The 16,386-nt window shown below is 36.5% G+C and overlaps 1 protein-coding gene across 4 annotated transcripts in view; it reads right to left on the reverse strand.

Annotated features, from left to right (window-relative positions):
- Positions 1-16,386, reverse strand: part of TBCD (tubulin folding cofactor D) — a 128,422-nt gene that overhangs the window by 52,210 nt on the left and 59,826 nt on the right. For all 4 annotated transcript variants that reach the window (XR_004755141.1, XM_035342377.1, XM_035342378.1 and 1 more), the window contains 4 exons: positions 13,021-13,078; positions 8,165-8,194; positions 4,658-4,743; positions 722-802 (listed from right to left, as the gene is read on the reverse strand). Coding sequence is in view for 3 of the 4 variants with exons in the window: in XM_035342377.1 (XP_035198268.1) it covers positions 722-802; positions 4,658-4,743; positions 8,165-8,194; positions 13,021-13,078 (255 nt within the window). In the remaining variant the exon portion in view is untranslated. The remainder of the gene's footprint in view (positions 1-721; positions 803-4,657; positions 4,744-8,164; positions 8,195-13,020; positions 13,079-16,386) is intronic.

A 16,386-nucleotide genomic window follows, 5' to 3' on the forward strand; every position in this document is an offset into this window, starting at 1 on the left:
TAAAAAAGCATTTTTGGAGTTTTCTTGTTAGCAATTTAGTAGAAGTAACGTATTTTTTTAAAAAAAAAAAAAAAAGGTCTGGAAGGTCCACAATCAGAACAAAGACCCCAGCAACATTAAAGAACGTGGTATTCTCTGTCCATCCTAACCTTCCCCCCTTAAAAAAGGCCAACAAAACAGAACAATGGGCCAAAGAGACAGCCTACAGCTAGCTTTTAGCTATATGAATAGACCTTATTGCTGAAAGAGACAAAGAAAAACATAAGTGTGGATGGTAGAACCTGAGGGCTCATTCTATACATTGGCAGGGACACTACAGTAAACTATTATTATTTCTCGTGATGCAAACTATTATCAGCACTGATATAATCTCATTTGTGTTATATGTACATGTTTTAATCTTCATGAACATTGAATATGACTAAGCTCTATCTCCATGCATGAAATCTACTTTAATTATGATAATTGTATAGTGCTGGTGTTTACCACTCACATATACTATATACCATATAAACGTGTTTTATTAATCTATTAACAGATTGAGGTCAAAATTCATAAGCACTTTTTAAGTGACAATATGCTCGAAGGCACGGATGACGTCAGCTACTACTTGCCTATTTCCCTTCAGTCAGTGTTACAAACTCTGTTCTAAGTAACATAAGCATTACATGCAGAAAAGCCAATTCCTGGATGTTAATATAATTAGACTTTATGAACTTACCTATCCCAGTGGTTAATCTTCATGTTAACTAAATGATCGATCATTGGTTGTGTATACTCAGGAAAACCAGCAATATACACACTGAAAAGAGAAAGATCTGCATGATAGAATAGAGAATCAACAGGTGCGTGCATTTTAATACAAGCTACTCCAAAGATTAAAATCCTCTAGTTTTAAGGGAACCAAAAATCACTTAATCATGCCTTCTTCTTAATGAGATGCAGCTGAATGAAATAAACAATCGTAAATATTTTACGAGTACTGTCAAAAATTTAAATCACTTTTGCAAAAGTCTTTCAGATTCTCTGTAAAAACTACGACGCAAACAAAAAGCTTGACAGCAATGAAAAGCAAAAGATCAATACTCAGTTCCCATTGCTACATTCTACAGAATGGAGAAGTGTATATGAACGTATATAGAAATTTTGGATTGCAGAAATGTGTTAATGTGTAATACACACTGCACACTAAAATTAAGCTATAGAAATGCCTTTTATTTTCCCAGAGACAATATTCCAAAATTGAATAATGGTTTCGATTTGTTCTTTTTAAAAAATAAACACACAAAAAGCCAATTATGACAAAAATATTAATGCTGCAAAGTCAAGACCTAAGATGCGAGGGAACACCAGAAGTAATTAGCTAGGCAGCCTGCATAATTACCTGACTTTACAGACACACTTGCTTTCCAATCTTCAGAAGCATCAACTATTGAAAGCTAAGGTCAACAGAAGTCAAGTGAAATGTTTTTTTAAGTGCATCTGATGTACATTAAATAATCTTGGAAAGCTAAACAACCAGTAGAATGTGTTTGTGTCGAAATGGCACACATGATAGGACAAAACTAAGGACATATGGATTAACTTAATGTTACCTTTTCATATCTTTTGAGTGATTAACCTTGCAACCATAACAGTGTTCTATTAACATACATGAGTGTAATTAGAAAAAAAAAAAAAAGGCTACAAGCCTTTATATGTTAACGCACTGATATCTACACAATTCACCCGAAGAATTGGAATCCTTAACTCCACAGCACAACCTCAGTCATTTGAACACAACACCAAAGTACCATCTGCTACTGCTACAAGCCCTGGAGGGGGATCACACGCAGGCTGCCAGCTGGATTGATGGATTGTTGATGCCAGCAGAGAAATGGTAAAATTCATCACTGTTGTTCCCTTCCTTGTTCTGGGAGAACACGCAAATTCCCTCTGACATAGCTACACTCTTCTCTTCGCAATAGCTTTTTGGATCTTAGTGTTAGCACCCACCGTTCTTTCAAGCCATTTTACTCTGAACTTAGTTGCACAACTCAAAGTTGGATCTTTTGGACTGTGTCGGCAGCCCACTCTCACTTCGACTTTTATTTGATAACTGCCTTTAGCTAGAACCCTCAAGTTTTGACCCCTACTGAGTATTTTATACAAGTAGGCTTTCATACAATTCTAGCCTTCCTGATAATGTTGCTCTTTATTTAGATTAAGAAGTTTCTTTCTTAACTGTACTTTTACATAGCCCAGAACTCCTGAAATCAGTCTCTTTACTCCCAGTTCATACAAAATAGGACATAGGCTTCCTCCACTTTCATCCTCAGAAATGGATTAACATATTTGAGCTGAATCTTCCAAAGAACATTCAGCAAAAACGTTTCCGAAGGACAGCAAGTATACAAAACTTCCATAAAAATATCTGATTTAGAAGGATAAGCAACTATATACACACACCTATGTAGCACATATATCTAAAAACCTATATTCTTGTAGAGAAGCAGTACCATAAATCATTTATTAACCAAAAAAATATTCAACTGTAGAAACTGGCACGTATTTAGTGAGCTTTTGCTGCTCAAAGTAGATTCACTAGCGCAGATTTTCACACCTGCACGGTTTCCTTTCATATAGCAGCAACACGCTGGTAAACAGTGTACCACGATTTTATTTATCTGGGTGGGAGAGAGAGAGCTAAAGATTCTAGATCTGCAACGTGAACCTCAAGTAGCTTTTTCCAGCTACATAAACAATTACACCACCTTAAGGCATACCGATCAGAAAGGTTCATTCTTCCTACCACATCATAATGATACATGTTTTCTGTGCTGCCAAATATATGCTTATGCACTTTGCTTTGATGTTACTCAGACAAAAATAAGGAAATAATTAAGTATTGACCCAAATAATGACATCCTGCTCAAAAAGCAAAGTGGTGAAGATTTTAACTAGTATGATGTATTAGATGACAAATAATTTACAAAGAAGAGCTTGATTAATAACACTGAACATGGTTTCAGGGATTCATGCTACTAACTGTGTAAGATTATTTATAAAGAATTTGCAAATTTATTATTTCTGTTACACAACTTAAAGACACGAGAAGTAAAGAAAAAAATCAACCTTCAAATATTTTCACGTAGGTAAGTCACACTCCAACAAAACCTCTGGAAATCACAATGAAAGGAGTAATAAATGAAATATTTGAGAGAAAAATTATCACGGCTCTCAAGAAGTAAGGAGAACATAATTAACTTTCAAACTGAAGAGAGAGAGAGAATAAAAAAACATGTGCCAATTTTGAGTATCTTCTGTTTTGCACTAGTATAGAAAGCCAGACTTCCAAAATTTCCATTGTCAGTCTACCAATCCAGGGCAGCAGTGAATACCAAGCGCCTATATTTCCCCATCTTGGCTCAGTAGGCGGGAGCTCAGGGGAAGAGTGTAGGAGGAGGGTGTGGACCACAGTAGAAAGACAGTAGGTAAAAGGTGAAGATATGCACAGACTGGAACGATTATGCACAAAAGGGACAATATGGTGGTGGCCAAATTAGTGAAAAATCCTCAAGAAGATAGAGGCATTCAGTGCAAATTATCTTTAAAAAAATGTTCCTTGGAGGTTACGAAGCTGGTAAAGAAGCATAAGCATTTTTTCTTTGCTATTTCTATTCCCAAGAACCTAATCTCTTAGAACCTTTCTAACCTGTTGGCTTCTCAGAGCACCATGCAAGTCCATAAGGCAATTTATCTTACGTATCTTAAAATGGTCTGAATCACCTCCTGTAGGTGCCTGTCTCCTTACACTGCCTACAGAGAGAGGCCAGACAACTAGGCTAGACTGTCTGTCTTCGGCATGCAACTAAAGTTAGAACCCAGCCCTCAGCCTTTTTCATCTTTTCATGAGAAAGTGCAATCTTTTGTTCATTTTAGTCATCATGTGCACACAGCTTGCCTTTGAATTCCCCTTACTTCAGCTTTATTGTATTTTCAGATAACTGACCAGAACAGAGCACGGTATTCCAAGAAAAGCCCCTGATTTATAATAGCACCACACCAGTGCTGGTATTTCCCATAACATTCTGTGCAGACTCCATAATGCAGGGATCGGTTTGGTTTTTCGGAATTGCTGCACACTGTGGTTAGTTTCCCTGAGCTTTCTATGAAAAATATAAGCACTCAAATTAAGGGTCTACAAATTCAACAACTTGTGCAAAGTACTTCTTATTTTAAATGGACATTATTTTTTTAACCCATATCATAGTCTAACTGCCAGCCTCTCCATTTGCTCCAGCTCTTCAGAATTCCCTAATCTTATCTAAGCTTAACCAGCCTAGACAGTTTTGTGACACCCACTAATAATGCCTCTTGGCTGCTTCTTCCAGTTTCAGTGCATCTATAAAGTAATAGAGCACGTAGACAAGTTGGAGGAACATCGTGGTCGCATTTCACCATGTTTTATGTGTAATTAGCAGTTTGATGTAGAAAGAAGAAAAAACAAGTTTTCATGTATTAGAAAAACAACAACAGTAAACATAATACTGTTTATATTTATTATCTTTATTGTATTTTGTTGTTTATGTTTACTGTTAGGTCAAACAATCAAACAAATATTTCATTAAATAAAAGAGGTCCTTTGTGTTTAGAAAAGCTTAAAAAAAAAACTTACCTGATAGTCAGATAACAGTTAACTCTGTTACCAACAGCAAAATAATCAGCTGCAGTTAATATGTCAATGCCATGCGGAAAAGTGCCCTACAAACATTGTAGAGAAGTGGAAAAAAACAGAAAATAACATTAAAAAATGTAAAGTATTTTCTGAATAGACAATGTATTGAGAATAATCCCCTACTACTGTACAACCACTGAAAAAATACAATTTAATTTCTAATTTATAGTAAAATCACCTGTGCTAAAGAGATAAAGGATATTATACAGAAGCAGCAACATGTCTAGCTTCACTAGTGAGTCAATGATAAACAAAGTAAATAGCAGCAGGTAATAAACTATGCAATAGCTTTTTTAACACCTTCAAGTCATAGCCACGTATATGTTTGTTGATTGCATTATGCATGCACAAAAAAAAAATCTCTAAAAAGTTTAAATAAATGTAAACGTGTTTTTTGCATTATGCAAAGGAATGAGCTTCTGTTGCAAGTTTTCTGAAGTGTAAAATTAGGAGTTGGGCATGAAAAAATGCATCACGTAGAATAAATGGGAGCTCATATACTTTTATGTTTCTACTTACACATGTTTTATGATTTATTTGTTAATGAACTAAAGAATTGTTTGTTTTTAAAAAGAGCACTGGCTCCTAGCAAAGCCATGTTGAATCCTTAAGAAGTATGATGCTTCTGACATCAATGCTCAAAAAATTATGGTTTCAGAAAATAATTATAATCCAAAATATGTAATCAACACCTAAAATTTGTCTTTTAAAACATCAATAATATACTAAAATGTCAGATATTCACAATTTTGCTTGGCTCTAACTGACTTTATATAGTACTACGCAGCCTGGCTGTGTTTTGGAATGGAGGAGGCAGCATAGCCTCCACAAGCCATAATTAAGTACAAATGGAAAACAGCCAACTGAAAGACACTATGCTTACTTACAAAAGGGACAATCATATGATATTTAAGCAATAAGGCTATGTGGAAGTACAGGTTCTGGATATGATACAGTTTTGTTTGTTTACAGTTCACTCATCCCTTCCACATTAGGATACAGCCATGCAAAAATAGTAAAAAATATCTTTACATCTAAGCCTGAATAATTAAAGAAGCATAGAGCACAAGCAGTGGGAAGGTGTCAGCTGCTGCAGAGGTCTTTTGCTGGGTAGCATACTGCCAACTGTCCAAAAACCAAGGCCTGTAATCTGACCGAACCAAGAAGAGCAGACAGAATATGTATGGCTCATACAAGAGACTACCTGCAAGCCCTAATAACGCAAAGATGAAATGAATGCACCCTCAAAAAGCCTCATGAAACACCAAGTAGGGAGAAAAATTCACATGAGAAATACCTAACCATGATTTGTAGCAAACAAGATGACATAGAATGAAACATAAAAGAAATGTAAAATATGTAAGAATATATAATATTGCACATAAGGAAAAATCACAGCTAATCAATTTCAATTCTAGCTTGTACTTGGACTGTGCTCTTTATAACTGGACTATAAGTGTGCCAGTTTCATGCTGTCTCATCGCAGGTCAGAGTGCCACAGTGCATGTCAGTGAGACAGGAAAATTCCTACAACCAAGTTCAAGAGTACAGAGGTCATGGCTCCAGAGGTCACGACTTCCATTCTGTCAAAATACTTGAAACTTACTTCTCCAATACAAAAGTTTGTCTTATTAGAAGTATGGGCTTTTACCATTGTTTATGCTAAATATATATATATAATCTGCAAATTTTTCAGTGTTTTCCCTTACATGAAATATAATTTACAAGGCTTGTTCTTCTGAGGCCATAAAAGCAAGTTCTCAGATTTAGGTCATGTTGCATTGCAAAGGTGAAGCAGGCAGGAATAAGGAAGTAAGCAAGGTCAACTTCTTTCTCCACGTATTTCATATCACCATTGTTACTTCAGATGGAGAGTACGTTTTAGCTCCTTCCAATTTAGAGAAAGGGTGACTCTTTCAACACCTTACATCCAGGTAAAGGACTATAGAGGGTGTATCCACTGATTAAGTAATCATTTTCCTAGGCAGTAGGGAATAGTTCAGCAAATAAAAACGTCTGAACTTCTACAGGAACTAGCTGGGAGACTGATCCTGCTCCTCATGCCATAACTTCATTATCTTACTACTAACTCCTCCTTAGTAGTCCAACATAGATGCTGAAATTGCGCGTTCATTCAGCATCAAAAAACGTGAATTGTGTCAAAGCAGTATTGTTAATTTCTGGTTGTAAACTAACTCTGACCAAGCAATAAAAAGCTCCATGGAACTTTTCCTACGTGAAAGCATTTCTAAGCCTACAGCACCCAGGAGCCCTGTCTCTCCTGGAACTGAAGGCAGAGTAAGGTGTTTACTCCATTCAGTGCCTCATGATGAGGAATTAGGATGAGTGGTTTTGTGATGACTAACCTCTTTGAGCAGTAACTATAGACCCAGGGAAGAATCAGGCTGGCTTCTACTTATCACAGACCTAGTTGGGTCAGGTCATCAAAAATAGCTACCCTCTTCCTCCCGGTCTTCTCGCACCCTTTCTCTGCTATTAACCTCATTCTATCTAGAAATACACACACTACTTCAGGACACATTGCTTAATAACCATAGCTTTAAAGGAATAATATCCTGGCTCGTAACAGAGATCTTCAGGAATGGTATCTGGCAAAGCTAGACATAGCATTTTAACAAAGATGTCTTAAAGAACATCTTACTGAAATCAAAATTTGCTTGAACCACGCTCTTAACTCTACATGCCTTGCTTTGTCAGAATAATTCACTAGCTGAATGGTTTTCCACCCTGTAAGTTGTATTTTCAGCTTTATTAATTCCTGAGGAGAAATGAGGAAACTTTGAAATCGAAGTTCTTATCCTATTTGCTTCTCCTGCAAGGTTGCAAATCAAAGTTCTTTGAGCTTTTTAACAACATAAATGTTGCTAAATTACATAGGAACCTACCACAATACTTTTTTCAAAAAACTTAGATTCCTCTAAAATTAATGGCTTTCTCAGGAGCTTCCAGATGGTAGCATTACGATACAGCACACAAAACCCAAATACTGGGTTTCAGAATCTTAAGCCTAGCTCATTGTCTTATCACCAAACCACAGCAAGGAGTGTGCAGCACACTTCAGCTCTTCCACTTGTTTAAAACTGGAATGCCAGTGGAACAAAAGAATAACCCAAACTTGTGCTTTTCCTGCTTTAAGAGCATTGCAGCTTGGAAGGTGTAGAATAGCTGCGAATTTTGCTTTCCCAAACAACTTACAATTACCAGATTGCCCATCTTTTTCCAAAACCAGAGTACCAAAATAAAACTCACATCTCAGGAAAATATCACACAAGAATCTGCTTTCTGGTAGTGAAAATACATATTTTGTAACATTCTCCTACTCATCTTCTCTGAAGCCATAGCATCTAATTTTGATTTGAGGTACTACACGTTTACACTCATCTCCAGAGCACACTCATGAATGAAGATTCAGGAAAGTTACCATACCTGTCTCCCAACATTCTCCTGGAAGGCAGCCTGAAGAACAGAGAACAAACATACCAAAACGAGTCAGGTTTGCTTTTTGATAAACACCAGATGAATTCAAAACACACAACAATATAAATGACCCATGGCTTTTCTTTTTTAAATAAAGTAAGCTTTGTTAATAGAACAAGCCCACAGGGCTTTTTTGTTTCTGCGTCTCTGTGCTCTAGTGTTCTTAAAGCTGTATGTTGCATGACAGCAGTTTAAGAATGCAAGTTTATTAAACTAGTCACACCCAGAAGAGCGCTTTTGAGTACTGACACAAGGCTTTGCACTAGAGTTGAAAGTCAATAATTGGAGACAACAGAAATTGAGACAGTTCGCTTTTGCCTGACTACTGGCTTAGAGTAGGCCAAGTCGGATTTTTGTTCAGTGAAAACTTCAGACAAATATCAAGAACAAGCATTTGAAACGGACAATTTGAAACCACGTTGAAATAGTAAAGTTACAAAATCTGAAGGCAAAATTCATGGATGTTTCTCGTCTTTTCAATGAAAGAAACTAAAAATCTTTCAAACTGCAATACAATCATAAAGTTAATCTCTCTACCTGTACTGTATATAGAATAAAGTCTACTCCATACTCCTTACCAGGCCTTGAAATTTCTCTCAAAAAAGTCTCCATTTTATTTTTTTTCTCAAAAGAAACTATACTCATATGCACAAATAAAAACTTCTCTAAATTTTAACTCTTTTCAGAGAGAAGTGACCATCACTATCTGGACACTTTTCTTTTGTAATGTCCCTCCATCAACGAACACAAATCTCCGGGAAGGGATAGCATTTACCACCTGACAACTGATATTTAATATACAGGGGTATGTTGAAGTCCCAATCTCTACTGAAAATGTCGTAAGAACTTCAACAGACAGGAGTTTCTGTATTTCCTACATAAATCCAATACACGTGGTAATCCACCTGTAAAAACAAAAGGTTAAGCTCACCAAGGTATCATATTCTACATATGGAGCAAGCACTCAGAACACGGGTGAAGCAAGGCCTAATGAAGCCAGTCTCCCACTGCACTTCTGAGGTTATATCTGCTTAGGATAATGACTGCAGTTCCTGTAGACTTGCCCAGGCTAGCTCAGCTCCTGCTCGCAAGTGCATCCATCGCAGGACACCCAACACAAGCCAACTCTCAGCTGCTTATCCACCTTGCAGGCAGGTTTAGGAGCCCACCTTAGTCTGTGCGGTGTGGTGTCGTAGCCATGCTGCCAGCACTGCCCCCAAGCTAGCTGGTTTAGGATTACCTCAGGTAGAGGCTATCCTCCGCAGCAACTGAAGCGTAGATACACCCTTGGGCAACATGGAAAGCAGCCTTCCAGAACAGGAACACAAGCTGCAGCAATGTCCTAGACTTTATCATCATTGTACTTTAATTTCTTAAAAAAAGGTACTGCTCAAATGTGCATTACTGATACAAAATGTAAAAATATTTTTATTTTTTTTTTCTGTTGCTGTTGTTAACATCAGAAACTTTGCTACCCAAAGAATGTAATTCTGGTCTCAGTACAGTGAAAGTTTAATTCTACCTGTAATATATCTGTAGGCCCAGGCCTAAAATATACTGTGGCAAAATCATTGGAAAAAGATATACAGGGGCCTAGATGCAACATAGAAGGAAAACAGCTATGGTACATAAAGATTTCACCAACTTTTTTACTTAATATAGGAATTTTAAAATTCCAGTGCTGAATCACCTTTTCATTTGCTAACTCATTTAGAAAGATGATCATGAAGGTGTAGAAGATACAAGTCCAGCAGCATAGCAGAAATAGTTCACATCATCTGATTTATTTTAAACATCTAATTTAGATGTTAGTTTACACCTAATTGCATAGTTTATCTATAAAAAAATACAACTTTCACCACTGTTTATAAAACCAGATAAATATTTATAAAGCAACGCTAATACCAATTTCAATTTAGTAGCCCTTGAAAAAAGTTCTCAGTTTGTTCCCACAAAAATTGAAGAAGTACTAAAACATTGTAGAAGTCATGATTTTAAGAAGTATCAACCAACCATGTGTAAAGAAAACCCTCTCTTTAACATGTCAGAACAGAATACAGCCCTATCCAAGGTCTCTTATTTGTGTGATCATTCTTTGTAATGATTATTCATGAAAGAGTTGCAAAAGTCAGCTCAGAATGCGTTTCAAGCTTCAAAAGAACAATCTTGTTTTATTCTCCCTGACCTCGGGGTTCAAAATATCTCTATATGCTATTGTGTTTTATTGGTGCTCCACATTATAATACATCACATATTGTAATAGATGGAATATCTAGTAAAACATGTTGTTTACTTAAACATGCATTTAACTGTAGTAATGATTGGGAATAATTAGGACTCCCAGGTGTTTTTCTTAAAAACTATAGTAATGCCTGGCAAACAAAATATTTCTTTGCCTGACTTTCTAAAATGAGTAAGATTTTAATACTTTCATAACTATCCATCAAAATAATCCCAAACTTCAAAACTTGAACCAGCTCTAAATTATAATGTAGTAACAGGGGAAAAAAATAATAATAATAATAATAAAAAAAATTGACTGGAGATAATCAAATTACAGAATGCTTGATATTTGATATCCTGGCTTAAACTGCAACCAGAAACTGACAAAATGTCTGTAGTATGTTGTACTCACTTGAAATATAAGGACAGTCTTCATTAAGCTTATAGCATTAGTAAATGTAACTGTTTTAGCACCATATTTCATGGTCAACCTATCAGTTTATGTTTAAACATAGAATCATAATGAAGACTACTGCAACTAGAGGTAAGCAGTACTCCTGTAGTGGGAAACATGTTAAAAAATCTTTATACACATTACCCATTGACTCCTACAATTCCTATAGAGCAAATACAGTAATTCACTTTTTACCATCTACTCTATTACACTGCTCTATGCTGGTGAGGCCTCACCTTGAGTCTTGCGTGTAGTTTGGGGCACTACAATATAAGGACATAAAACTAATCAGAGAGCATCCAAAGGAGGGCTACAAAGATGGTGAAGGGTCTAGAGCAGAAGATGTGTGAGGAGTGGCTGAGGTCCCTGGGTTTGTTCAGCCCAGAGCAGAACAGGCCGAGGGGAGGCCTCATGGCGGCCTGCAGCTCCCTCACAAGGGGAGTGAAGGGGCAGGCACTGAGCTCTGCTCTCTGGGGACAGCGACAGGACCTGAGGGGACGGCATGGAGCTGGGACAGGGGAGGGTCAGGCTGGGTGGTAGGAAAAGGTTCTGCACCCAGAGGTTGTTCGGGCACTGGGACAGGCTCCCCAGGGCAGTGGTCACAGCACCGAGCCTGACAGAGTTCAAGAAGTGTTTGGACAACACTCTCAGATGTAAGGGTTGGTTTCTGGGTGGTCCTGTGTGGAGCCAGGAGGAGAACTCAATGGTCCTTGTGGGCCCCTTCCACCTCAGGTTATTCTGTGATTCTATTATTCCTTTATAGTTTGCATGGTTCTTAGGGAAGGCAAAGCTACCTTTGTTTTTCTCTGAGGATTTTATTTGAATAAAGTGACTTAAATTAGCCAAGAATGGTAAATTCTACAGTTTCTATAATTTAGGAGTTGAAGCCTGGGGGAAGTAGCACTACTGTTACTCTTCAGTTGTACATTATGCAAAGGATTTATCAGTACTCAGCGACCTACAGCATCTTAGCTTCCATGCTTTGGTTTTAACCTATTTAGACAAGATGATTCCTGATATGATTACACAAGAACTGACTCATTTCCCTAGCAACTGTGCTGCTCCTTCATTCAACAACTTAAACTCTCAAGCAGGGGTGTGGCTAGAAAAAATAAGGATGCTGTCCAGGTATCCCTGATTTTTTTACTTTTTTTTTTAAGAAAGGCATTCATGGGGAAGTTTGTTTTTTAGGAATATGGACAATAGGAATGTTTTTTAGGAATATGGACAATGCCTTTGACAGGCATTGTTTGACCCTGTGTTTGCTTCATAGGAGCAGCTATTTGTAAAGTTACAGGGTTCTTTTTTTTCAATTTGTGTGTTTGTTTTTTTTTAATCTGTTATACAATTTTTCTTTTTACTTTTTTTCTTTACAAAGCTAATGCAATACATACAACATAGACTTACATCTTCAAAGATGAGATGTTACTTCTTTCATCCTCTCAATTATAACCTATCTTCCAATAATCCCTTACTCGAGAAGAATTATGCATTTTTTTTTTTCAGTTTTCAACAGCACGAGTATTTTCTACACAGTGATTTCACTTTGGTTTCGGTCCTGTTAACCAGATAATGATATCTGCCTAACAGGTGTATCACTTCCTTTAACAAAATTCCCCATCCTATGGAAAGAGTTCTGTAAAATAACTGAAAATATTTTGAAGTTTAGTTTGAAGGAGAAGGATTATTCTAGAATTTTGCAGCTCACTGCATCTTTATAGATGCAGCAACAGTGGATGAACAATTAGAGAAGTATAACCTCATAAAATGTACCACCTTGGTGACTTTCTTAAGATGCAGAGTCTGTATATTACTAAACCTTTTGTCACACTATGAGTAGAAAACACCGAGTAACTCTTTGTTAAATACTTTGTTATCCAACATTACAAAAATACAGCAGACTGTATTGTAAACAGTGTCCATAAATCAACATATGAAACCGTGGATTATGTAATTTAGTATCTAAATTCACATCATAATTCGAAGGATTAAAAAAAAAAAACACTTTTCTGCTCACTACACATACATATTGCTTATAACTCTAGTCTCAGATGAACATGCTACAAATTATGAAATTAAAAAACAAAACCAAAAAATAACAAACACAGGCTGGGATGTGGTAACTTACAGAAGCAGCTCTTCTGCAATTAACATCACGATCAAATACTGCAGCAATAACCAACGCACTGAGGAAATAAAATATTGATTATAAGTACTAAAAACACATGAAGAAACGTGCAATATCATTTCATTATTTAGGATTCCGAGCAAAACATTCAAAATATTCTCTAACTAGCTTATTTTTTTTAAATATAATTCTAAACTAAAATTTGTGTTGAAACAACCGCATACTTCCTTGTGTCTATAGTTTGCTGTGGAATTTTCCATGGCATAAGCAGACAACTGCCATCCTACTTTAGCAAAATAGTTTAAGGAGTATACAAATACATTTAACTACATGGAAAGGTTTTATACTTTAAACATAGCACGAGTATAAACTTGGACATATCTAACATCTCAAATACGAGACAGTGCAACTTTAAATTAAAACTTGGAAATACAGTTTCTCAATAGCCAAATACACAGCAAGTCTTAAGTAAGGCTTAAGCAAAACTAAAAGTTAAGCAACGGAAGCTTTCAGCTATCTGTACAAGCATGATCGTATGATTTAAGTAACAAAAAATCAGTAAACAGTATGCAAATTCTGTTTAAAAAGTGACACTTTAGGATAAATTGCAAAGAAGTTTTTGAAAAGGTGACCTGTAGATAAACAGGTGTGATTACACAAAAATATTACTTTGTGAATGAAATCTGACAACCCTCCACAGTTTAATTCTTTTTACTGCAACAGATCCACATTTAAAAACCTGCCACAGAGCACAACAGAGAGAACATATCCCAGGACATGAAGTCTACAGCTTTAGAAATCCACCTCCAGCATTCAATTAACTTTAGTGACAAATAAATATCACTTCAGGAGAATCACTTAAGCAGAAAATTATTCCTTTCAAACTCTGAAGCTCTTCATTACATTATTTATTGACTCCAGGCAAAACAGGAAATAAATACTGGCTGAAAAGTAATTCCAATATAGCTTTTCTTTAGCATAATGATATTAATTACACTGATAATATCAAACTTCCCATGGTAATGGCTATCAGTTTCCTTACAGGGCAGGAACTATGTTCTTAAAATTCACTGAAATGCATAAACTGAATTTACAGAGGCAGTAGTGATTACCTCCATTAAGGGAAACAAGAGACAGAAAAAGAATAAAATAGAAAACAAAACCCAATAAATGTAACATTTTGCTCCAGAGGTGTAAAAATTGTTCTAAAGACAGTCAATCCTTTCTTATTGCCACTTGCGTGAACAATTCCTCTGCCTGCCACAAAGGCATCAAGCAATTACAAGACAAAAGGAAGCCAACCATGAGATAGCAACTGGAAGAGCAAATGTTTATGAGGCATTCCATTAGGAAGAAGCTTACATGGCTAACTGTAGAAAGAGTGCTGGGTCAAACATCATCTTCACACGTTAATTTGCTTCTTTGGCATACAGAGAAACTTAAAAATCTTTGTATAGGAACATTTCGGAAGGATTTCATTTTAATTATAGAACACTTAAAATTAAGGAACTGGCTAGAAATGATCCTGGAAAGCAAAAAGAAGCAAATTTCTGCTGGACGTTTCCAATTATATGAACTATATGATAAAACATGATTTTGTCTGTTATGCAAAAGTTCAATATTGTTCTATTCTGAGTAAACAAAACCAAAAAAACTCATCAAGCCGGGAAGCTCAGCAAGCAGAGTGCTGCCCGTACTATGTCAAAGGTAGCCTGATGTTAAGTGTTGCAGAGTATTGCAGAAGAGCTTTGCTGGGTCAGATTGAAATTCTTCCAGGTCATTGTTTTGTCTCCAATGGTAGTGAAAAGGGACACTTCGGGCTGAGCGTAAGCACCTACATGTTAAATATTAATAGGCTAATTTTAAAAGCTATGCAAGTCTTTCGAAATTTCCAACGTTAAAAGTTTGTCACTGGAGAATAAATACTGCTCCTTGCATTTCATATTTACACTTCAAATTTGGTTTATTAAATATGATGGAAAACAGTTTCAGATTGTTATATACAACATGAGTTTCTGGCCGATGTTTCTGCTTATAATTAAACAGCACTTTTCAATTTTTCTTATTCTTCTGTTACCTCAAGAAAAACTTGTATAGGTAAAACCAGCAAACAACATACTGTCTGTGCGATGCCACCTGAGCTATTCAGTGCTGCGACTGAATAACGTTTAAGAAAAAACAACAACAAAAAAAACACAGGAATTTTGTCATTACCACCCAGCCATATTATATTCATAAATCATACGGTAGTCATTGTTTTATGTTAATCCTTTCAGTGAAAGTATTTTAAACTTATCAAACTACATAAATAATTTTTTCAAGTTAATTCATATTTTAAAATGCAGGCACAGTCTGCTGCAACACATGGATTAGCAAGGAAAGCAACATGCCTAAGATGAAACATGTTAAAGGTGTCTTCACCTGTCTGCTTTGTCGTGGGAGTTTATGTGATACTCCACCAGGATTTCCTAACATAAAGAAACTGTTTATGTCAAACAAAGTGGGATATTTTTTTAAGCTGGTTAAAGAATCATGTCTTGACTTGTCTGAAATATACCACACCTGACTACTAACAGGTAGAGCAAAGAGTGGTTTTGCATCTCGCAGTCTCTATGAAACACCTTTTGTAGTTCCTTGAGGTATATTTAGCCTGTGAGCACGACAAGCAACTAAGGGCACAATAAGCACACAATCAGATTTTAAAAAGCAAGCTGCAATTCCATCAGTCTACTGATCATTCTTGCTTTTTTCCTGCTCCCTTCCATTTACCCCACGTACTCACTTAACTGGCTTCAGGGAAAGTTAACAGGACTCAGAGGAGGTTACCAGCTCACTTCTTCAGCCCCACATTGATTTCATTTCCTTCCCCCAACAAGCCAGAAATAATCAGAGAGCAGAGGCCAGCCAGGTGATGGGCATCAGCACACAGAAATATCAGGTTTCCCTCTGCTTGTAAGTACTGGATGTACCACCAAGTAAGTCTGAATTTCCTTTATCACCTGTGACAGGTACACTATACTCACAAGCAGCTTATACTATTGCTAACCTCTGAGAATTTACTACTATTAATTCAAACATACCACCCTGAAGCTGTGGGAAGAGAAAAAATAAACTCTCAAACCTCTTGCCAATTTGGCACAAAAACAAAATTCCCTTCCTGAACTCAAAGAAGGGAAAAGTCTGACTTGTAACATCACAGAAAACTCTCTTCCTTACTAATAGCATTAGGGGAGGGAAGGCTTAACAATCATCACAAGCAAAATGGTTTTGAACAATCCCAGCAAGTTAAAAAGAGGAGGCGAGACCAGCATCTGCTGAGAGCTGCTGTTGCAAACAGCCTTCTCACACCTCTTTAGTCGTACCAGT

Source organism: Oxyura jamaicensis, chromosome 18, assembly GCF_011077185.1.
Source record: "Oxyura jamaicensis isolate SHBP4307 breed ruddy duck chromosome 18, BPBGC_Ojam_1.0, whole genome shotgun sequence".
Lineage (NCBI taxonomy): Eukaryota > Metazoa > Chordata > Aves > Anseriformes > Anatidae > Oxyura > Oxyura jamaicensis.